Source organism: Synchiropus splendidus, chromosome 18 (assembly GCF_027744825.2).
Source record: "Synchiropus splendidus isolate RoL2022-P1 chromosome 18, RoL_Sspl_1.0, whole genome shotgun sequence".
NCBI classification, from domain to species: domain Eukaryota; kingdom Metazoa; phylum Chordata; class Actinopteri; order Syngnathiformes; family Callionymidae; genus Synchiropus; species Synchiropus splendidus.
In genome coordinates, this window is record NC_071351.1 from 8,435,227 (window position 1) to 8,459,878 (window position 24,652).

Below are 24,652 nucleotides of genomic sequence, written 5' to 3' on the forward strand. Positions count from 1 at the left end.
CTGTTAATATCATTCTGCCTTGATTTTTTTTTTCTCCTCTGCTTTCATCTTCCCACTGAGTCAGCTCATTTTAATAGAGAGAGGCAGTGGTTCCTGTGTCTCAACTACAGTGAGGTTAGGAGCGTGGCCATCAAGTCAAGGTCTAGGATCATTCAGTGTCATGTCTCAGTATAAGATGAATTGTCCCTGAGACACCTGGAAGACTCAAGAGCTGAGAGCGGATCTGGGCACAGTTGGATCCTCAGAGTCCCCTCCCCTTCAGAGAAAGAACTCAGTGAACTAGCTGAGGATTTCATGTGTTCAAAAATAAGTCTTGCCTCGAGGTAGTAGAAGGCGGAAGTTGCCTCAGAAAAACCCTCAAAATTGGGTATTTCACTAAACATAAAAACAAATTCCACAGCGCCCTCTTGTGGTTGTTAAGTCGTTTTGACTATTGCGAGTCATAGGGACTTTACGGGAGTTTTATCATATATATATATATATATATATATATATATATATATATATATATATATATATATATATATATAAGAATGCACAGTTGGCAATTTAAACCAATGACAAAAAGGAGTTCCGAGTGAACAGTAAATTATTGACGACAGCGCAAGTACGCCTTACTAATAAAGCTAGTAAAACGACTTACCATACTACCATAATACGAGATCCCTGAGAAGAAGAAAACGCAACCTATTACTCAACTAATCTTGATCATATTCATTTAAGCGATGCAGTGGCAGACTCCGACCAACAGGGAGCAGTGATGCATCACACTACTTCACTTTGTGAATGCACTGTGGTCCACGACATGAATGATCTCAGACAGAGGCTTTCGCATTCATAATAATCCCCCCAAAAAATAGTCTGGCATCCGACCGATTCATTATAGCGATGGATAAACAATTTGATCATTTTATTAATGCAATAATCTTCGAGCAAATAAAGACGCAAGGAAACACGTGGTGGCTTGAAACACATGGTGTCTGGCGACAGCGGAAAATAGCTGCTGATTCAAGTGACAGTGCGAAATTACATTTGCTCTCCTCTAATCCACAGAGGGCTTTTTTTCTCCTCAGATATTCAGCAAAGACTAATGATTTGTGTCAGAGCATGTGAATGTCATGTTGAGCTGGATCAGGACCATGACCATCACTCTGTGTTATCACAGTAAATCTGTCATCCCGCCCTTCCCTCTCATCCATCCTGGTGTCAGATCGTGATAACGACTAGAGAGACGACTGGCACTTTAACACATTTGATGGGAAGAGACAATAAAACATGCAGAATGCTGTATATGCACACACGCCTTCTCCCACAGTGTTTTTCCTCAGCCCATTTTTCTCACAGAGCATGTGGGTTGCAGGCTTTCCTTGAGACATTTTTGGATTTTGAAAAAAAAAAAAACATTAACACCAATTCCCAGAGGAGATGTGTATTTCTTGGGAAGCCAAAACTACTTCTTTTTCCAGTAATTCTGCTAGTGTGTCAGTGGGTCTAAGCAGATCAGATTTTAGGATGATGGGTAACGGTAAAGAAAAAGAAAAAAAATCAATGGTAAAATAAACTCAATATTTCCTTCTCAGGTTCATTCTCAGGGCTGCACGTGTCACTTTCAAGTAGGTAGCTGACAAACAATTGAAATATACACGATACTCACAAAGCAAGACGTGGGCAGCAAAAAGAATACAATTCAATGTGTCTTCATCTTTTATTAGTAATCAGTTAAAAAGAGGCTCGTGAGAAGTCAACTCATCTCCATTCTTCTCTCCATTGAGTTATGAATCAGTCAAGTGTGTTATGCAAAAAGTTTTGACTCCCGGCGGAGAGGTTTGTTTTCCTCCTGTATTTGCAGACTCCAGTTAGCTCCAGGAATTAAATCAGGACTCTCTGTGACCATGGCAACAGGTTTACCTCTGTCACAGCTGAGCAATGGCAACACAAGTGAGGAGATGGTGGACTGTCGTGCTGCTTATAGGAAACATCAGAGATACCTATGGATCCCTCCTCTATGGCACTGATCCTCTTTGACTCACTCAGACGGGATATGACCATTATGTAAATATGGACTAAGTACATGCCAAAGGATACGTCTGATTTTGTTTCAGTATTAATACAGTTGATGAAACTAAATTCTAAATAGTGAGTGAGAGTTTTTCTATTTTGAGTGGATCTGATTTCATTTATTATCCATCCATCCATCCATTGTCGCCCGCTTATCCGTTGCCGGGTCGCGGGGGCAGCAGCTTCAGGAGGTCAAGCCAAACGCCCTTCTCCCGAGCGACATACACCAGCTCTGACTGGGGGATCCTGAGACGCTCCCAGGCCAGCGTAGAGATATAATCTCTCCACATGGTCCTGGGTCGACCCCTCGGTCTCCTCCCAGCTGGACGTGTCTGGAACACCTCCAAAGGGAGGCGTCCAGAGGGCATCCTGATGAGATGCCCGAACCACCTCAGCTGGTTCCCCTCAATGTGGGGAAGCAGCGGCTCTACTCCGAGCCTCTCCAGAGTGACAGAACTTCTCACCCTATCTCTAAGGGAGACGCCTGCCACCCTCCGGGGAAAACCCATCCCTCCTCTATGGCATTCAGATGGGACATGACCATGATGTAAATATGGACTAAGCACATGCCAATGGATACATCTGATTTTGTTTCAGTATTAATACAGCAGAGGAAACTAAATTTTAAATAGTGAGTGAGAGTTTTTCTATTTTGAGTGGATCTGATTTAATTTATAATTTCTATTAATATTTAAGGGGGCATTCATAGTAATGGGAGACCAAATAAAGACATAAAAACTGGAGTTTGTAGCTTTGCTCTGTCCTCGTGAGGCCCGTGTTATTTGGTCGCAGGGGCCGTAGTTTGCCCCTTCTGGTCGACTACTTACTTTCCATTCCATCGCAGTTGACACATCTTACGAAGAAATGTTATCTACTTTTGCACAACATTCACAATTAATAACGCAATAGAAATAGTGGGCTTGTTTCATACGTAGTTGAGTCTTTAATCCCGCCTATGTAAACACCTTCTCTGATTCGCCCATTGGTCTGTCACTCACTGTCACTACCATACTGACCACGCCCCTCAAGCTTTAAGCGTATTTCTACTCTGCACTTGACTCGGCAGAGATGAGATTTATATTCTGTAAAAATAGCAACTTTCATAATTTTGAATGAGAGTGTTTTATTGTATTGTGGCAGAGAGAACTGAAGCCGAATAAAATTTGATCTCCAGCTGGAGAGATAAACGGTCGGAGCCCGCTGCATCTACTCCCACAGAAAAAGTCCCACCCTTCACCGAGTGCGTGGACGTCGTAAGAGGCTGCAGGGGTTGAAGCCGTGAGCTTTTTTAACCCTCACACCGAGCCAGCATCGCTTTACAGCTGGCGGCCTCGCTCGCCAAAATAGCCCCAGCGAGGTGACGCTCACGAGAAGCTGTCGGTGCGACAAGCGGAGACTGGATCCCAGTGACCGGCTGGAGAGGAGCGGCGAACAAGGAAGGAAGGAGGGGACTGGCGACAAGAGCCGGGGACACGGAATCGCACGTAAGTCACACAAATGAAGCCGCATAAAATACCGATGAAACCTTCCTGACCACGACAGGCGCTCGGGTGTCTCGAGAGTCACCGACGCGGTGCAAGCTGGCGGCTTCCTTGAAGGTGGAAGCTAACGGCTAACACCACATTGCTCTGCGTTTACAGTCACGTTTACGCCTGCTTTGGCATTTCTGGTCGAATATATAAGCCAGGTCCGCTCCGTGCTCAGCAGGACCTCCAGGAAAACAGCTCTGTTACCTAACGTTAAGCCTGTTGTCAGGAGTATTAGCCAATTAGCTTGCTAGCCTGTTTCAGCCGGCCACCCACCCAAGTTGACAGCAACTCAGTCACCGAGAAAATGTCAGCGGTTATCTGCTGTCGACCAGAGAAACGTTTACATTGTATCTATCCTTGGCAGCTTGTGGGAACGCGTCATGTCTTGAGGGTAGTCGGGGCGAGTGGCCCCTCATCTACAATGTTTATCCAGCATTAATGCTTCTGTCAGTCATGCTCGTTGGCACTGAGGTATTCAAATATAAAATACTGCCTTGCCACTCATGACTGAGTGTTGGATTTGAAGACGTCAAGACACTAAAATTATGGTGAGTTAAACATAATGGTTAATAGCAAACTCATTCTTATTTAAATTGGAACTATACTAATACAAAAATAACTGGGAAGTTCACTTTTGTTGAGGCATTGAGTGTGATAAGTTTGCTAAATTGATTCTTCTTTTCTAGGTAAAGAGCCAAAGTCACTGCTTCGCCACACACAACCATGAGTATTGAGATCCCTGTGGGGTTGACGGAACTGCTGCAGGGCTACACTGTGGAAGTGCTGCGACAAAGGCCGTCGGACCTGGTGGATTTTGCTGTACAGTATTTCACCCGTTTGCGGGACACCAGGAGTCAAGATGTGGCCGGCGCCGGCGAGAAGAAGATAGTGATGTTCGATGGAGAGCCCATGCAGACAGAGTCCAATGGAGACGACGATGAAGACGATGATTCTGACTTTGAACGTAAGTGTCTGTTTCGCTATTTGAATTCCACAGATTGTAAATAAGGGAGTAGCTGTCTTTTACTGAGAGGTACAGAGGATGAAGTGTAATCTAGAGTGAGCCCTTGAGCTTGTAAATGCTGTTCAGCAGAGTTTGTCAAGGCCTCTCACATACTATCCTCTCTGTTTTTTTCTAAGCCACTCAGTATTGCACTTCTCTATAATTGATTTTCCCTCAATCGAAATATGTTTTCATTTCTCATTGCAAACTGTAAAGGGTAGATTGCTGCATAATTCTGCATCACACTGTCTTAACGTTTCATAAATTGCTCTGATGATCAGTTGGTTTTTTTTTTAATTTTTATTTTATTAGCATGTTAAATGTGATTCATTGTGGCTTCTCCTCAAGTGCAGCCGGTGTTTCCTCAGTCCTCCCTGTCCCTGCAGTTTACAAGCTGGCAGGAGTTTCTATCAGTGTGGTACACTTCCCTCATGTGTTGTTGAAAATACCTTGGCCCAGTCAGGTCAGTGTGCTGAGGCACTGGTTTTTGTGAATGAAGGGTTTGAATATTTCCGCAGGAGAAGCTGACAAAAACATTTTGAGACGGATGAGCCTTTTCTATGTCGTGAAAACACTAAAATATTTTAATCGAATCAACCGTTCAGTCAAAGTTTCTGCGGAACTGTTATCAGTGGGTTTTCACTGTCATGTTGTCGTAGCGTCATCATAGCTTTCTTTATTAAATGCATAGCTTGGTAATAACATTTTTTTTGAGGAACAGCACAGAGTTCAGTTCCAATATGATTATATTTTTCGAAGAACTCTGAAAAAAGAAAAGACAGGGATACTGTCCTGCTGCAGGGTTAAGGTTTACGTGCTGGCTATGGGCGACACGCATGATTTCCATGTTATTAGATTATCCAACTAGGTTTGTATATATATGCCTGTAGGGGACTTCACTTCTGTCAAGAACAACACTGGGCTCTATAATGATGGCCCTCATGTGCTTTTGCCCAACCCCTGACATAGCCTATAGCAACTGAGAGTACTCAACTGCCACCAATTAAAGAGCACATGTTCAAAAACATTTTTGTCTTGTGCACCACCATCCCAAAATAACTTACTCAACTTGGATACTAACAGGAGAGGATCTTATTAGTTATGTCCGTAGCTGAAAGGCCGTGCTTAATTCTGTCCGGTTCCACAAAACAAAACCTTACAAGACCAGAATCAACATGTGTCTTAAAATGTTTCAAATGAAATTGTGTGTTGAAATATGGTTAAAAATACCTCAAACTTAAATTATGCATAAACTAAGATGATTCGCATTTGTCTTCTCTTTTGTAAATTCCACCTCAGGTTAAAGGTCATGGGACCAGTGTTTCTGCCTGCACGAGAGCGTCTTCTTTATTTTTGTTGGATTGCAGAGTGTATTGTTTAAATCAATATTTTTGTTGTCTAAACTGCAATTGTGTGGTGTTTGTGTTCATAACTACTGGCGGAAAATTGCACAGAACAAAACTGCATAATGTCAGGGGATGTTGTTTTGAATACAAATGACTGTTCCTGCATCATACCTGGGGATCTTTCATCTCTCACTAGTGCTTTCAGTTTGATGTTTTGTGTGAGAGAATTAGGAAGAAACAATGAATGTCACTGGGTTAAATTTGCAATATTACAAAACATTGTTTATAGACATTCAATATCAGAAGCTGTGGACGGCATAGCTTGATATTTTAGCTGAAAAAATATTGCTTCTCTGAGGCACTCCATGTTACTATCAAAGGTTTTGAAAATAAGCCACTTGTATGAAGTACATGCTAATGTCATCGCTCTCGTGTTCAAGCATAGGCTTTCACTGCGGGAACACTGGAATATTGACAGGCTAATTTTCAACATAGCACGAACAAAAGTGCATCCTGTATCAGTCACTCCTCTCCATGGCTACACATCCTATGCAGTGTCAACACAGTGACAGCGCTAATGCATGTCGGGAACTACTTTACATGCTCAACCTGTCATAAAAATTGAACATAATGTTTTATATTTATTGTAGCTTTAACAGCACAAGCATCTGACTTTTGATAAACCGTCAATATTACTTAATGTCAGGGCCGGAGTGCTCTGTGAACTATGAACTAACCTGGGCATTACAAACTGGAAACTGAAAAATATTGAACACATCATGCTCTCATGTGGATGACTGTCCTCCTGCTCTCCACAAGCATTGTGCAACAGGTAACCTGATTATCAGGCAGCGGAATATGTCCGCGGTCCTCTAAGCCTGCTGGCAAATCTTCCAGATCATCGTCTCCTGCAGAAGCTATGTGAGACTGGCTGACTGACAGTACTAAGTGGAAAAGCCCTGAGACTGCTCCTGTGACTCAGTCCCTCGGCCTTGCTCTTAATACTCCGGCAACTCCAGCCTTCCAGACTGTAGTTATGAGTAGTGTTTTATATCTTGCCTGACTACTCAGTCATCTGAATCTGAATCCGACCTTGATTCTGCCAGCACTGTCACTCTTTTTAAGCGATTCTAGAAGTGTTAAAAAATGAAGGCTGTGATTGATACAGTAGATTTAAGTGTATATTGGTCATATCTTTCGCAGTAGTTAGTGACTGTTAAGGGTTTCTATGCTGTTAATCCCAATAATTCATCAAAAAATTTGGGAGGCTTTCCAGGCACCTGGGTAATAATTAACTGAATAATACATGGCTGGGTTTCATGTTAGCATCAAGAGTCTTGAAAAACAAATTAAAAATCTCAAGTATATATTGCTTGTCTAAATGCTTTGTTTATTGTCTGTATATCAGGGAGTTCTATCATTTGTTTAACCTGTTGATCGGGCTCTTCCCTCTGTATTGGAGTGGAGATATACTCCTGTTGCTCTGCAGGTTTTTCCGTCGTCTACTCTGCATACATCGCCTCCCGATCACCCTTTGTTGATGTGATAATGATGTCTGCAGGCTTTCCTTTGCGCCTTTCAATATTGTCCTGCATTTTAATTGTGCTCCGCCTTCTGAGCAACATCATTTGTGGTTTGAAATATTTGAAGAGTTCAGTTGAGTTGAAACCCTTAAGGAAACGCGGTGTTCTTTTTTTATAAGCCAAAAGGATCTAGTAATTATTGACATGTTTTTGCTGTCGTCTCTCCAGACAAATTGTTTAATTTTTGTGTGGAAATTTCTGCTCATGTTTACACTGATGGACAATCACGCCAACAACCTTTGTCAGCATTGTGATTATTTCTATCCAATCAAATAGTTCTTAGTTGTAGCTCCGCTTTTTCCACAGCGAAATAGTGAGAAGCGACAGTGAGCTTATTATGTGCAAGTGGAGTTCATCTTTAAAACTAAGCAAACATTTCATGCGCCATGACCAGCGAGAATGCAGGACAGACTTCACTGGTAGATAAAACACTGCGATGACGCATCAGTTCAGGGTCAGTTCACCTTTGGCTCAACTGCTGTTCCACATTCTCACATTCTTTGTGCAGTTTACATCTGATAGAGCGGCCGCCAACTTGTTTGCTTTCTTGTGTCTATTCTGGCTTACGAGTGATAACTTAGTTCTTGCTGCAACACTTCTTTTCCACGGATTTTCTTGGAAGTCAGGGAGCAGGTTTTTCACAAACATCCTATGTGACCAGCATGATCAGACTGGACCTACGATGGGTTTACTTTGCTTGATGAAGCCAGTACGTTGGTTTTGGAAGTGCTAATGAATGAAGATAATGTTCAGAAGAAGTGAATGTAATGACCCCATTCAACTGAACATGATCTGTTGCCTGAATTTTACTAATGTAAATCATTTGAACTGTGGCGTTTCCTCATTCTATGTCCCGGGGCCTTCTCCATTATAAGATAAGGAAATGAAAAGTTTTGATAGCTAAGGCTGTACATCCTTAGCTATTGCAATTCTTATGTTCCTCATACCTCTAACAAACGCACTCCTGCTGGTCAGCTGGCATTTCTCGTCATGTTTATGCTCCAAATGATGTCGAGGGAACAATGAGTTACATCTGTAGCCATTTGAAATGAATACAGGGTTTGTTGCAGACAATGACGAAAATCAATTTTGTTGTCATCCTCGTCTTCTGAGTGAATCTTTCAGAAGATTTTAACAAGATAAATCTGTCCTGCAGCGAGGAGCAGATGGCTGCACGGCAACAGCTTTGCATCATTCTTTAGCTGACTCTGCGTGCACAGACTCTTGATGCATTGAACAGCAATAATTATAAATGTAATTAAAGCTTTCAACAAGATGCTTGTTATCCATTTTGTCACATAATTGGATGTACAATCTAAGTAGTTGGAGGTTAAGTGAACTTAACCTGTTTTATAAATCAATTTTGTCGGAAACATGATCCTTTCTTTCTGCACTACGTTTGTTTCAATGGAAAGGCTTTAGATTACTCCTCATAGTAGCAGCAGCCTTCTAGCTGTGCAAAAGATTTTCTGTCATGCACTGTCATTTATGAGCACTTAAAGGTCTGTTCTCTGTAAACATTCTTTCTTTGAGGCCTTTTCTCATTTGTTTATGTGCAGGCCAAGAGTCTTTGCATCTGCAACTTGAGGTTTAACATGGCTTGGGGAGTTGGATTTATTTCTTCCCTCAGCGTTGTGTGGGTGTGATACTGGAGGCAAGTGTTGGAATACACAATCTTTTGTCTCAGTTTTTTAATCAAGTTATAACACACCTAAAAGTATTTTTAAATGGCAGTCTTTTATGCGACTGAAAAAGACTTCTACTTCCACTGAAGGTCTGCACTGCAGGTCGTTGTTTTATTATGAAGGTTCAATCCCATTAGTAGCAATGACTTAGAGGGAGAGGGTTGTTAGTTTGTTAAGCTCTGGAGTCTTTGGAGCTCTGAGAAAGCGCATTAACAAGAGGGAACGCTGCATTGGAAGGCAAGGATATATATGAATGAAGTGAAGAGGGTCAATAGCTGGTCAAAAATGACATTTCCTGGCTATGTTTAAGAAGATATCTCTTCATGCAGAAAGCCGGTCCTCCTGTGCATCCAGCAGAATACCTGGATCAGTGATGAAGATGGCTGTAACCCAGCTATCAATCTAATATATATATATATATATATACACACACACACACACACATGTGATTGGTCAAATGGCCTTTGAAGTTCTGCTCCTCCCTCCCTAAACGCCATGGTCACTCTTGCTGGTTTTGACCTCAAACAGCCCCCGTTTATTATGCTTGTGACAGGGACGGACAGTGGCCTTGTGGAGTTGAGGTTGTGATATGCGGTCAGCCATAGTTCAGTTCTCTCCCCCTTTTTTTTTTTTTTTTTGGTACTCTGTGCGTGTATTTATTTCCTCAGCCTGGGTGTATGTTTCCTGGCTCACATTTCAGTTGCTGTTATGATAAAGTTTGTGAATTATTACTGTTGCTTTTTGTAAAGTCCATTCACACAGTTTACTGGCAGACATAAAGATGTGGAGGGAGATACCGTGCAGTGGAATCATAGCATTTTTTCTAATTGCATTTGAATCACATTTTTCAAAATTTCCATGCTGTAATTCAACAGTTGGATTCTGTTCTTTGTGTTATATATTGTTTCTTTTAATGTGTTGTTCTCTTGTGCTTTGGAATTTAAAAGCAATCAAACTGAGACATTCTTTCTTGCCTCGTACATCTTTGTATAATTTAAGGACATTTCTGCAGTTTTACAATCTTTATCCCTGTTTCGGGAGAGTGGTGATGCAGCTGATGCGTTGACATTTTAGAATTTGTTAAATCATGTTAAAAATGATAAATTTTCTCTGTCAATTCTCGTCATTCTTGTTGTACAAGTCATATTCATGGCAAAAGAAAGTGTTTTCTTTAGGTGACTAGTTCTGATGCTTAAGTATCTAATGACACAAGTCCAAACAGTGGCCTGAGAATGCAGAGCTTTGGATTGCTTTTGTGCCTGTAAATGGTCATGCAGTTGCTCACCAGATAGGCCATGTTTACGTTTAAACCCCAGTGGTTTGATGAGAGCGTTGTGCTTTCCTACCCACAAGCTGTTCTCTTATTTCCTTCTCTGCAGGTTGATCTTTAAAAGTGTCACTTCAGGGTTTGATAGAAGCTTCATGTTGATTTACCTGCTTTGTATTTAAATTTCACGTAGCTAAACTGCCTCTCCAGCATTGGCTTAGAAAATGTATCATGTCTGTACTGAAATGCCTATCATCTGATGATATTTTGTTGTACAAACTTGTGTTTTTACATTAGTATCAGTGTTACTAGGTCAATTTCAAATTGGTGATTTTCTCGTATGATGTCATGGATAACATACTTCCTTGGCAAGTTTCTATAGTAAAAGTACGCATTACATTTTTTATAAGCAAATCACATAAATGTGCAATTAATATCAGGAGAAGGTGGGTTGCCTGGTGCCAAATTCAGCACGTGAGTGGCAACATTCTTGAGAATAACTTCCTTCCTGGATTTATGTTGATGCACCTGAAACACATTATCCCTTTGAATCACTGACAAAGATGGTTCTAATTGTTGATTTTTCACTGGTTTTATGAACCATTTTTGACTGTGTATCTCTCTGTGGTACAAGTTGACATGACAATGAGCTGGAGCTTTGACACCAGCATGAGCTAATCATCAGTGCTGCTCTGTGCCTGCTTGTTCTCTTCACAAATGTGTTCTATGAAACATGTTGGTGAGGAAAAGTGCCTGTTCTCTTCCCACTGAACTAAGCTTGTTTGAGTACAATGTAGTAAGTCATAATCAATGCCTGTTATCTTATTTCATTTTCTGTTTTTGCCATCTCCAAGATTTTTTTTTTACCATCATTCTTTTCTGCATTTCAAATTATTAGAATGAAATACTGCTGTTGAATACTTGTCAACCAGCTGTCGCAGAAATATCTAGTGTGGTGAAGTGTGAGGTTCCTCTGAGTCTGAGACCTGTGTGACCCAGCTCTCAACAGGTTACACTGATGTCCATATCATTACATGTGCAATTCATTATTGGTGTCTTCGAGAACTGCCATGCCTAGCCTACCCTTGTGAATGTCTTGCTATTCTTGCATGTGTTATCTTAATAGATATGTACATGTATAGTCAGAAGCCCATGCTGTGTCTGGATTTGAAGTGAAATGAATTCCACAACGATTCATTTTGCAACATGAGGAGTCTGCTACTGTGCAGCAAAACCAGATTCTGTTCTCAGACTGTTTTAGCAGGGGGGGGTAAAAGCCTAATTTAAGCATGTTAATACATAAAGGTGTTAATGCAAACTGAGCCATTTGACAAGGCTGCATCACATGTTCAGAGTCTGAGATGAGTGTAGCGCCTTGTGAGCTCCACCAGTAGAGAGAAAAATAAAAGCAGAGGTGTCTGTGGAGTAAGTATGGCAGGTACACGCTGGCCAAGAGAAGAAGGCTGCCTGTAGTTAAAGTGTGATACATGTAAGAAGACGCCGGCGTGGTGTCCGGTTTCAACAGTAGTTATCTAATGATTGTTTCTCTCCACATTACCTGTTGATCCTGTTAGCTGTCAGTAAAACTGTGCAGGGTGTTCCCGGGTGATGTGTTCTTATTTAACTGAGCAGCATCAATTACTTTACAGTGTTTTGTCCTCAGGAACATGGTGACAGCAGCTTCAACACACATTGTTATTTATGATAGTTTCTGACATTATATGCTTAAATTGAAAAAAAATATTTGCGCGGCAGTCTCAGGGTTATGGTGATAAATTGTCTAGCTCAAGCTGGGATGATCTCATGAGTTGCTTTGAGTGCCAGAAAGGGATAAAAATGGTTTAACTGTTAATCATGTCATGCTCTTTGGTGTCCCAGGATTAAAAATAGAGACGAGCATGCAGACGAGCTGAGAAAGTTTCCTTGTTACCATCTCCTACTAGAACATGGTGTGTGTCCATCACCTGCCTCTCATATGATCTTCTGTGAAACTTCCTGTGATCATGACAAAAGATCTCTCAGGCTGGTATCTCAACAGCTTTTCATGGGTTTTGTGGTTAATCCTTTCGATAGGGCCCAAATTTGCCTTAAGCATCATTGGACACACTAATATTGTGTTTTAGCATGTAGCCAGTAGAAATCTTACATCACCACTCCTCATGTATACCCAATGGCTATGAACTTCTGAACTTCTTATGAATGCAAGTTATAAGAAACGATTAGCCGAAGCGTGTGTACTCTCCTCCTTTCTCTCCGATCTGCCGCCCAACAAATCCCTGCGTGTACCGCCTGTGTTTTTAAATTACATTTTCCACATCAGGCCCTGCTGTATAAGCAGGAGTAAACACTGCAGAGGTAATTACTTTAGAGGAACTTGACTGCTATTAAAACACTACTGAGCATGGGAACAGGCCTGCTGGGACGTGATGCAAGTTCTGCTGTTGCTTTTTTTGGGAATCAATGTTGATCAATCAGTTTATTTTTCACTGATGTTGAGAAATAAGAGAACTGCATAAAGTGATACAAGCCCTGACGGGAGGATTTCTGTGTGCAAGTTGAACAATGGTATTAGAGTTCCCATTAGTCATGCATTTTTATTTTAATGATGAAAGTGAATGGGCCAAAATGTCTATTTTGACGAAACTTAGTGGTGTTCAGGTGAACCTGAGTTTTGGTCTCACTTTGTATGTTCTAAAAAAATGGTGTTGAAATACAATCTTCCTGAATTTGCACCTTGTTCATCCAGCTTTAGAGGCAGCTAGAGAGCTTTTTGGCGACATGCTGTATCATTTTAGTCCTATTAACTGGCGTCCTTTTAATTTCAAGCTTGAATCTTTAAAAGATTTCAATGTCGATGTGGGCGTGCAGTTGAGAAAGTTAATAATGTGCTTCATTAAGTCTGTCTCCCACCTCCTGTCTGAACAGTTTTTCACATTGTTCCTGGACTGGTGTGGCTCTGCCTGCTTGACATGTGCCCAAATGCGCAGCTAAGCCGTGGCGGGTGCGTGAGTAACTGAGTGAGTGCATGTTGTGCGAGAGCATGCCAGCGGAGTCTGACAATGACATCCGAGATTGCTGGCCCTGGAACACGTGATGAAGGCTCACTGCTCCATGTCTGACCCTGCTGTTATCAACCAGACCTTGAGAGCGGGGGGGAGAGAGGAACAGACTGACTGACGGTGCTTTGGTAGATGTCGACAGCTGAGGAAAAGCCTAAGAAAAAGTGAAAACAATGTACCGCTGTATTACTACTAATTTATGGTGCAAGCTGTTGTACATGCGGACGCATGACCTGTAATAATTTTAAACTGTTCAGTGGTCAAAGTAGCCAGCTGCTGATCTTAAGTGGTTGTGGTGAAACCTGTGGTTTGCTATCAAGCCGGTGATCTCCCTCTACACAAGGCTCTGTTTATGCTCTCCCACATGTATGTGGTTGTACATGCCTGTCGTGTCCAAATGAGAATTACTTCAGTCTGTGGTAACATGTTCAAAAGCAACAGCTCGACTCCCTATTTTAGTGTGAAAAGAAAAAGCACATTATACATGATAAATACAGCAGACGTAGACTGTTGCAGATAACTTGTTAGTGTTTGCTGGCACTATTTGTGCTATCTGATTTATTGACATGCTCCGATTATTTCCTCTGCAGGTGTGACAAGTTGAAGAGACAAATGGGTCGTGTCAACGTAAAATTCTGACACTCTCATTCGTTAATCTCTTGGCTTCCTCCGTCGTATTCAATAATAGTGATTTTGCGTCTTTCATCTTATTTGAGAATCCTTTTATTTTTCAAATTGCAAAGATGCCTTATCACCCCATCTGGCGTTTCGTTTTTGCTCTCGCCCCAATCCTCTCTGTTCATCTTCCTTTCCATCTGTTAAATGATGTGTGGGTGTAGAAGGAGGGAAAGCAAGACTGATAGTGAAAATAAAGGGTTTATCTGCCTCGTGTTCCAAGCGAGACTGAGGATGCAGAGAGGTGGGTGGCGGCTGAGGAGGAAAAAGGGGGGGTGAAGGGGTTCTGTTGTTATGGCGATGAGATCCTCTTTGTGTTAGGTTGCCAGGGCAACTTCAGGCATACTCTTAACACAGCTGCCATTGCGATCACCACCATCCCAGTCCCCCAGCAACAAGTTGAGGGCACTGTATCCTCCCTCTTGTGAGGTTGCTTTTTTACTCAAACTAGCCTATATTCAATGAAATATTATTTTGAATTATAGATAGTGGGGGGAAAAAAAGATCCTGTTCCTGACATCATAGTTTCTTGACATTATTTCACAGACACTAATCCTATTACCATCATTGATAACAGTAATGTAGGTGATGGACTTTAGAAGAAAAAATAATACCATGGAATAGGAAAAATAATCATAAAAAAAGTATTATGTTGGGAGCCAGATTGTCAGCGAGATTAGAAGAATGCTGTGTCGATGGTGGGTGTTTAACAATAGTTTTCATTTGCAGTGTGGGAGAGTTTTGAATAAGAATTTTAGACATTGGCTCCAGATAAGGGCTGAGTTATTGGTGGGAGGTTCTGTGATTTTCAAGGTTCACCGTGTGCCATAGCACTGGGGATACAAGACTGGTTTCTCCACTTTTTGAACTGTAATTAGTTAAATTCAGTAGCAAGTCGTTCAACCGTGAAAGAAAAGTGATGAAATTCTTATTCATTGGGCCATGGTGTGTTTTGTCTCATTCGTCTTTGTCTAGTTTGCTCTTAGCTTTTTTTTTTAAATACCAGATTAAATACCATGATATTATGAAAGCTCCAATGCCTCTTCAGTCATCAGTGGTTTTCATTTTGAAAGAAGCCGGAGTTATGAAACAAGGATGCAGAAAAAAGTGCCGGTGCTTTGGGATGAATGCGTGGGGGGTTTCACTGAGAGCTGAGGGGAGCCATGACGCCGATGAATCACGGACTATGAGGCTTGAGAGAATTGTATGCATGTGCTGGGAAGTGTGTAAATACACGCCTTTATAAAGCTGAAATGTCAGTGCTGATACACCATCACTTCGAATCAACTCATCTCCATTGATTTATTATAAAGAAGCATGGCTCGGCTCCGGATTGTGATTGGATATCTGGATTAAATTTGTACATTTTGCATGCATTTGTTATTATGTTTGAATCTTTGTTGACCAGTCATTTAGTCAAGAGGCCCTTACAGCCACTGTTGTTCACGCTTCCTGTTGCCATTAAATCTTTACAAATGTGGGCTCCAGGCGATGCTGCTCGTCAAATATATTTTACCATATAGCATGGACTTTATTCCAAGCTATCAATATTCATTATTTGATTTTGCTTCTGCCAAGTTCCAGCTCAGTGGATTCTGGAATAGATGTTGTGGGTCATATCACCCAGCTCTACTATGACCTTTACCCAGCCAGTGTAGCCAAAATTAGAACCCATCCTTTTCCTGTTTCCTGCTTGGGGGAACTGCAGGGAACATAATGCAAAAAGGCACTTTGTTGTTAAATTTACTTCTTTATTAGGGTTTTATGGGTTAAGTGACACCCCCATCTTTGGTCTTGGACCTTCAGTGTGACTTTGACTGTGTGTCTTAGCTGTCACACACTCGTACACATGGTTTTTTCCTGACTTGCTTATACAGTTTACACTGATACAGACTCGTTTAGGGACAATATTTTATAAGAAGTGAGATGCTTTTTAGCAATTCCTCTTGCACATGTTGTCACGAGACTCTCCTGGAGGGTCATATGAAAGGAGTAATGCTGAGGCACTGTGGTGTTAAACGCTGTACATATCTCTGTGGGACTTGAGTAAGTGGTATTTATGTGTGAGGTTCACCACAGCCAGTGTCTTCACAGTCTCTGTCTAATGGGCTCTGACAGAAGGTGTTATAAGGTAGCAGTGGGTCCACACTGTGTGTATGTATGTGTGTCGGCACAGAGCCTTGTCCGGGTCAGACAGATCAAGAATAGGGCCTGAGCTTTGTCTGCTTGAATGGGCATCCTGTTAAGCATATTCTCCAAAAGCAGATGCTCACAATTTAAATCCACTCCGCTCATTTATGGAAGTACTTGATATTCATTTTGTTTAATTAAATTCACGACCGACATCATCATCCTCGGATAAATGCATCATTTGATATTTTCAATCATCTGGTCCACCGTCAGGTGGTGCGTTTCGTAAAGCGACTTGATGGATTGTCAACATTTATGACGTCCCACAGGCATCTGTACAGCCACGCTTCCAACAGCTTGAGGCTGATAGCTCTGCTGCTGATGTTTGCTTGTCACGACCATATGTAAACACACCCGTCCATCTGTTCTGGATTTTTAAAAAAAAGAATAGCTGGTGCATTTGTTGTTTGAAGGAAGTGCGCCACTTGTTCTGTAATTGACCACATTTAGTGTGATGTCATGTGACACCAGATGATGGACCAGATCGGGAACATAGCTTTGTATATCAGAAGAGGCATAAAGGCTCTTTGACAATTAATTCTTCACCATTCACACCATTCTGCCTCATTTCTTCACATTTTAAATAATATATAGTATTTGAGGGCCAAGACCAAGAACTGTTTGGTGCTATATCTCCCAAGTTAAGGAAGTCGTGTATCAGCTCACTGAACTGTTTCTTCTCTCTGTTTCTCCACAGCGCCCCCACCAAGCAGATTTAACAGAAGAGTGTCAGGTGAGACATTTCAAAGTGTGTGTGTGTGTGTTCACAAGCTTGTGTTTGACGTCATACCTCTCAAGTGTAATCCACACCAGGAGCTCACTGACCTAAGTGGCTGTCAAGCAGCTTGTGTTATTATATGTGTCAGTGATGTCAACTAGTTGATAACTGTCTGTTAGGCTCCCTGAGGTGCTTGATCATCAAACGTTAAACAGTATTTTATACGTGTGTGTGTGTGAGAGAGAGAGAGAGAGAGACGTGGCTGTAGAGTGATTTTTCTGTCCCTTTCCGTGCCAGTTGTTGAGCGTTGGTTATCAGGGTTCAACGTGGAATTAAACACTGTCAGCCGTCTCAGCACCTGGATGTGTCAACCAAAGCAAAGTAAAAAGGCTTTGGGTGGGTCTTTTAAAGCTTTAGAAAATACTGCCTTGGACAAATTACTGTTAATGCAGCTGTGCGTAGTTTGAGAATATTTTGCTTTAGCCCATTCATAAATTAACAGCTGCAGAGAAGTGGAAAGCAAAACATTCATTTATGAACCTTCACAAGGAAGAATGCCATTTTGAATTTATCAGGTAAATGAGTGTAATTGCAAGCTGTCGCAAAACAGTTTCTCTGGTCCCCACCCCCATCCCATGTTTTTTTATGAGGACAGGCTGTGGCAAAGCAGCGAAAAATGTCATCACAGATGGCAATATACACAACACTGTCCAGCTTATACTTGCAAAGGCAACTCTAGAAGCATCTGTCATTCAACTTCAGAGATGGAACTCCATCATGCAGCCGGTGAGGAGAGGCAGGCTCCAGTGAGGGGGCGGAAGCAGCTGCAAGACCGGCGGACCCAGATAATAAAACTTTATTTTGACTGCACGTTTCAGAATGAAGCAAAGGGGAAAGTTTGAACATTTACTTATTAGGTGACAACCGCTATCTTTTAGTTATGAGAAGGAAATCTGTGAGGTGCAGCGTCATCAGGGTCTGTCTGCTTCACATGTCCGGCTGGATGCACACTTGAGTTCCACGAGCAACTGACATCAGTCATTGTGATGCATCTTATAGGATTCTTACATTCCTTCAATCCGTTCCAGAACAATCGCCAGGGATGATGAAATGTGGCGCTGGTCGCGTCTCTCGCCAGCACTGAGTAGGTCTGCAGATCAGAGGACTCAACAGCAGCAGCTACAGATAGAACATGAGATATGGCATGTTGCACTTGCTGAACCAGAAGGTTTGATAAAAGCTAGCTGCTCCGACATTTGCCGCTAGCTAAGTGTAGTATATATGCAAACATATATACTACACTTATATACAGATAACAAGCATATAGACATTTGTTTAATGATTTGGCAGCACAACAGAGACAACAGTGAGCACGAAAATTACTTACAAGTCACGTGGAAACATTGGCACTTCTGGATTACATGAAAAGCCTTTAGTCGCAAGGAGAAAAATGTGAAAAAAAGATCCTATTGTTCTCATTTTATTCCATTAGGAATCCATGTTGGGATCAAATGTCACCGACTTATTGGAGGTGTTATTTTAATTCCATCTGAAGTGACTCCATTGAGTTACAGCCAGTCGCTCCAATAAAGGTCCTTTGTTATTTACTGGCCTATCTAGGCATGTGGGTTTTTTTGGAGATGTGACTCGTCACATGATGTTTTGCTTATGAAAAAGGCACTTTTGGTGATGCTTTTTTCCCACTGTTTCACCAGTGATTAGGCGATGAAAATGTCCATTTGAGTTGGGTTAGATGAGTTAGATGGACTGATATACCGGCAGATTCAAAGCGACACAGTTGCTGTCAATTTGATATCATGAGATGCCTGAGAAGCCTTTGCCATGCAACTGTGTATCCATAAATAAATATGTAGTCTTGGCCCAAACGTTCAAGATGGAAAGTAGTTTTACTAATAAATGGGGTTTTTTCGGGTGCAAGTTGGGATTATTTTTATCTTGTTTCTAGTCCTGATCTTGCTGAACTAATGGATGTTGCCACATTCAATGTCAGAGTCATTTAATCTATGAATGAAACAGTCACACACAGTTTTTTTTTTTTAAATGAAAATGTCATGTGATTGTGTTACTACTAAGATGCTAAAATAGATGCAGTTTGTTCCAAACAAGCAATGCTACTGTTGGCTGCAGTTCAGTGTGTGACTTTTCTGTAATTTCCTCAGTCACATCAGTGTAATATTCGCTGTGATGTGAGCTATACATTTTCCCTGGTAAGGACGAGATGGTTTTGTGAGTGAGTCATGTATTTTTTACCAGCAATCATCACCTATCTAGCAGCCTTGTGTTGCAGTCGTGTAAATGTGTTAGATAACAGTTTGCCTTTTTTTCTCCGCCAGTGTGTGCAGAAGCCTTCAATCCAGACGAAGACGATGAGGACACAGAGCCAAGAGTGGTTCACCCCAAAACAGACGAGCAGCGCTGCAGACTGCAGGAGGCCTGCCGAGACATCCTACTCTTCAAAACACTCGATCAGGTTCATAAAACTTGCATGCACACACCTGGTCTTTTCTTCGCTCGTGGCCTGTGAAATGTTGGATTTATTAAAGCCCAATATGCCTGGTGGTTGTTGGCAGGACTCCTTGCTTTGTAATTCACGTGTCTCATCATTAAGTGTGATTTTGCAGCACCTCAGCACTTGAACTCAAAAGAGCAATTTGCACTTGTGTGCTGTTGGTGGCCGCCACCACTCGCTGCCTTCATTTCTGCTCCAATTTTCTGTGCCTGAAATGTTTTATTCAATTCCACAGGAGCAGTTTTCTCAGGTGCTAGACGCCATGTTCGAGTTATTGGTCAAGCCACAAGAGCATGTGATTGACCAGGGCGATGACGGAGACAACTTCTACGTCATTGAGAGGTCAGTATACCTTGCAATGAGTTCAAGAGAATCAAATAACAGCCAGGATGAAGACGCCTAGAACTAGTAGTGAAACCAGAGAGTGAGCTGAAGTAGATTGTTTTGAGGATCACTTTCTGCCGAGAAGACCTGAACTAGCCCATGAACTCATTTCTCCTCTGCCTCAATGACTGTAATATACATCCAAATATGCCACACCGATTGATTTGATAACAGGCTTGTTGTCTAAACCCTGATATTACCAAACTGTGAGCACATTTAGGAGATTAGAGGTGTGCAAACATGAAGCCGCTGGTCTGCAGGGCTGTGGAATGACTGATAGGGTCAGTTGAAGCATCTTATTTCTTGTATTGCGTATATGTGGGCAACAGTCTTATATTAAGTTCGGTTTGGATCATGTTGTCCGATATTACACTGGTTGGAGACCTGCTATCAGATTGCAGAGCTCCTTGGAGAAGGACCATGACAGGAAGTAGGTTTAAAGACTGGATCCCCAAAGGACACATCTGGGGGTCACCCTGACAGTATTACAGGAATCACATTCCAATCCTGTACAGTTGACGTTGTGACTGGAGGTTGTGGGGTCAGACTTCACAGAGGGATTTGCTTTATCACCAGTCCTTGAACAGCTTTTCAGGGTGTTGGAGCTTTTTTTGGCAGGTCGTCCTTGCAGCATGTTGCAGTATATGATGGCACAGAAGTGGAGCAGAGTGGTGCTCTATCTTTGCCTCGATGCAGACCCTTTGTGTGTGCTTTGTGTATATACATCCGTGACCTTTAAGATCAGCATGCCTTCATGCGTTATCTATGCCCCAAGATTTCCTGTGGGTTGTTCAAGGCATATTTGTCTGCTAATATTGTTAGTGTGCTCGGCTGCACACGTGCTTGAAGATATTAAGAATAGATGTGGTAGATAAGGAAAGCAATTGCGCACAATCCGAATTGTTTTGATCTGAAACTTTCATAGAAGTGGAATAAATCATCGGTATATTTATCTTTTCCTTTGCTTATATAATAAAATAAAGCATTCTGCCTCGTGGCTTTGATTTTAAAATGTAAAATAAATTCTGAACTAAGACGTGACTTTAATCTTGGAGTTGAATGGTAATTGTTCTGTATGTGTGCTTCTGTTCAAACCTCAAAATGTTTGAACCAAATCCAGTATTGCTTCAGACAGAAATAATTACTTGAGTATCAAAATTCCATAAACAGTTTCGTGCAGAGCAGGGAAATTTTGGGCGGATGACATCAAATCCCCCCGAGCAGTTGTTGTTTTGCTGCTCTTATTGTCTTTCATTCTCTGGAGGGAACAATATTGGAAATCTTTTTAAGGGCATGTCCTGCTCCGTCTCTTTTTCTGTATCGCACTTCGCGCTTGAATAAAGATGTGGAGAATGTCTGAGCTGCTGGTGCTTTTGCTGGTCCCTCTGTTGCAGCTCTCTAAATCGCCATATCATACACACATCTGTTGAGTCCCTGCGGTTAACAGCTCTGCCCTCCTCCCAGCTGGACACCTGCCTGGCAAATATCCGCAGGACAGCACCCACGTGAAATCCACTTAAACTTGCTGCTTTCTTGTCCGAAAAGCTGTGGCTGTGCTCCATTTCCATGTCTCTATTATCCCGTCGCATTCTTAAAAAAAGCTTGAATATTATTGCCTTAAAGTTGCCTGCTTCTATTTGCTGACCTTTCCTTCCTTCTCCACCATTTCCAGGGGGGTTTACGACATTGTTGTATCAGGAAAATGCGTGGGTCTGTATGACAACAAGGGCAGCTTTGGAGAGCTGGCACTTATGTACAACACACCACGTGCTGCTACCATCATCGCCACCCAGGAAGGAGCGCTATGGGGGCTGGTAAGTTCCTGCAAGTGCACTTGTATGGAGTTACTGACTCAGCATGTCAAAAGCTTTATGTCAAAGCTATAGTTGCTCTCAGTTCAGTTTGGCGATTCTGATGAATGAAGGTTCCTCCTCATCCCTCCATGTGATGCTACATTGAAGCACTACACCTGCATTCAGAACGAAACCTGCCTCTCCATGAATGAAGCTGCAGAGCCACTTTTTAAAAAGTGCAACAGCGCCCCTCCGTGGTTTAGTACGTTCACTATAATGGCATGCTAATCTATGTATTTTTGACGTTGTCATTCTAGGATCGAGCCACATTTCGCAGACTTATTGTTAAGAACAATGCCAAAAAGAGGAGGATGTATGAATCTTTCATCGAGTCTGTACCACTACTCAAGTCACTGGAGGTGAGTCAGTTTTTTGAGATATGTGGATACACTACACTGAAAAATGTTTATCTTTATTGACGTGTTATTCACAGCACACGTGAAAAGCCACTGTTGGAGATTTGAAATGTATACATTTCACCTGCTTCTTCTGTTCAGGCGACAGAGCGGATGAAGATAGTGGATGTATTAGGAGCCAAGCAGTTTTCTGATGGGGAGCGCATCATCTCCCAGGTGAGGCATGATAACACACTTTGCGCCTGCAAAACAATTATATTTCTGAATGAACGTAATGTACATGTTCTCCATTCTCAGGGAGACAAAGCCGACTGCTTTTACATTGTAGAATCTGGTGAAGTCAAGATCATGATGAAGAGTAAAGTAAGATCCTCTTTCCTCAGTCTGATCCTTTCTGCTCCTTATTCCGACGACGACTCTGGTGTTTTCCTGCTGTCAAAAACATGTCCCAAAATAGAAACTGGTGGGAATTCAGCTGGTTATGTGCTGAACATTTTGACAACCCACACACTCCCCATTAAAATCACCACGGTGCAAGTGTGATTCTTGGTCTTGCCTAGCAACAGCAGGGAGTCACTGTTGTCTGTCAGCTCATGTGCTCACTTTCCAGACAATAAAGACGGTGCTGCGTTTCAAACATTGCTTCGCTCTCCCCTGATTTGCAGACGAAGGCAGACCATGCAGACAACACAGAGGTGGAGATAGCGCGCTGTAGCAGGGGTCAGTACTTTGGGGAGCTGGCCTTGGTCACCAACAAGCCCCGGGCCGCCTCAGCCTATGCAGTGGGCTCTGTTAAGTGTTTGGGTAAGATCTGTTGCGAAATATTCTCCTGCACAAAACTATTGAACAAAAGCATATTCATCGCCTGAAAAAAAACCTGAAATGTTAAGTGGTGTGAATGAGGTTTTGTGAGCACTGTTATTTAAATGCTGCTCTTCATCATGCCACTCTAGTTTTCTCTGGAGGCTGTTGTGATGTGAAAATTCAGGGTCTGTGTTAAACAGGAACCTTTAGACTTTAGAAAATGCTACCAACGGGTTTTTAAACGGGTCAGTCATCTCTTCTGCTGCTGAATCTGTGGATTCTGGTGTTTTTGGTTTTGATGCTGAATTGACCCTCTGTTTTTTCTCCTTCTGCAGTAATAGACATTCAGGCATTTGAGCGTCTACTGGGCTCCTGTAAAGAGATCATGAAGAGAAATATCGCCCACTATGAGGAGCAGCTGGTGGCTCTGTTTGGATCCAGCATGGACCTGAGAGACTGAGCATCCTCCACCACCCTCCGTGCCTTCTACCATACACACACATGCACAAACACAGACAGATACTGGAGATGGACAGACAGACAGACGTTCCTGGAATCGATCAATGGCTACCAAAATTCATCGTATGCTTTATCTAGACCCAGACAGATATTTGGCGAGCATATATTTATAAAGCATCACGTGATATGATTTTGCCACATGTGCACTGTCACAAATCCAGGTGCTGAGAGAAACTCCTCACTGTTGTGCACAGCATAGTAGAACACACTCCCTTCTAGCATCACTTTGTTCATGCACACAGGTAGCTAAATCCATCACACTCCCCGATGCGCTCCGCATAAGTGTCTTTATTGCCGTTACCTTAATGACGAGAAGGCAGATTTTCCATCCAAAACAAACGTCAGGCTCCATTATTGCAGGCTTTTGTCTTACACCTCGGCTTAGACAGCTCACAATTGTTCATGTACTCCTCAGCCAAGGACACACACCATAGCTTACACGCACACACACACACGCACAAACACTGGGGAATGGTTACAAAAGAAGAGACTATCACATCTGCAAAAATGGACACACCGTGGTAAAAGTTGAAAAATATGATCAAAATGCAAAAAAACAATTGTTAAAGAAGACAAACATTTTAGAACGTTTTATGAAACATTTAAGAAAAGATAATCTTTGATAAAATATTATTTAAATAAAAGGTGTTTTCATCCTCTGGAGGCCGGGATGCGGAACTTTGTGACAGCGCTCATTTTGTCCTCTACTGTCGTTGACTGAGTTGAGTTAGTGCTAGTGATTCTTGCAGTACCACTGAAGGAGCAGGGAAGACGACCCCAACGTTTCTTGGCCACTGTTACTTATTATCAAACCACACACCATTGTATTGAATTAATTCTTAATGTGTTGTTGTTATATATTCATTTATTATCATTTTCTGTTTTCTTTTTTTTTTGACCAATTAAATTCACCATCCATCTCTGACAAAATGTAAAAAAACCAAAAAAGGTTAGTGCTTATTTCTCTTGATTATGATTTAATAAGTTGTCCTGGTTAAAAAGAAATGGAAAATAAAGAAAACATTTTGGTAACTTTTGCCTCTGTGTTTCGTTCTTGCGCACAAGAGTTTCGTTATTATCGCGCGTTTATTCG

General features: G+C 41.9%; 1 protein-coding gene across 3 annotated transcripts; it reads left to right on the plus strand.

Moving 5' to 3' along the window:
* The first annotated feature begins 3,103 nt into the window (after nucleotides 1-3,103).
* Nucleotides 3,104-24,582, plus strand: prkar2aa (protein kinase, cAMP-dependent, regulatory, type II, alpha A). 3 transcript variants are annotated; one of them, XM_053849895.1, is made up of 11 exons: nucleotides 3,104-3,542; nucleotides 4,274-4,551; nucleotides 17,093-17,128; nucleotides 19,468-19,604; nucleotides 19,879-19,985; nucleotides 21,700-21,841; nucleotides 22,138-22,239; nucleotides 22,378-22,452; nucleotides 22,534-22,599; nucleotides 22,902-23,040; nucleotides 23,376-24,582. In XM_053849895.1, exons 2-11 carry the CDS (start codon nucleotides 4,311-4,313, stop codon nucleotides 23,498-23,500), a joined length of 1,170 nt encoding a protein of 389 aa, XP_053705870.1. In that variant the 5' UTR covers nucleotides 3,104-3,542; nucleotides 4,274-4,310; the 3' UTR covers nucleotides 23,501-24,582. The 3 variants fall into 3 exon arrangements, with proteins under 3 accessions (XP_053705870.1, XP_053705871.1, XP_053705872.1); XM_053849896.1 differs by lacking the exon at nucleotides 3,104-3,542 and adding an exon at nucleotides 3,982-4,135; XM_053849897.1 differs by lacking the exons at nucleotides 3,104-3,542; nucleotides 4,274-4,551; nucleotides 17,093-17,128 and adding an exon at nucleotides 18,183-18,341.
* The last annotated feature ends 70 nt before the right edge of the window (nucleotides 24,583-24,652 follow it).

Bases quoted from the DNA above. Each gene is read 5' to 3' on its own strand.
- prkar2aa (XM_053849895.1), top strand. From the start codon at position 4,311: ATGAGTATTGAGATCCCTGTGGGGTTGACGGAACTGCTGCAGGGCTAC. The intron at 17,129-19,467 runs GTGAGACATTTC...TTTCTCCGCCAG, and splicing joins ATTTAACAGAAGAGTGTCAG to TGTGTGCAGAAGCCTTCAAT. The intron at 22,240-22,377 runs GTGAGTCAGTTT...TCTTCTGTTCAG, and splicing joins CACTACTCAAGTCACTGGAG to GCGACAGAGCGGATGAAGAT.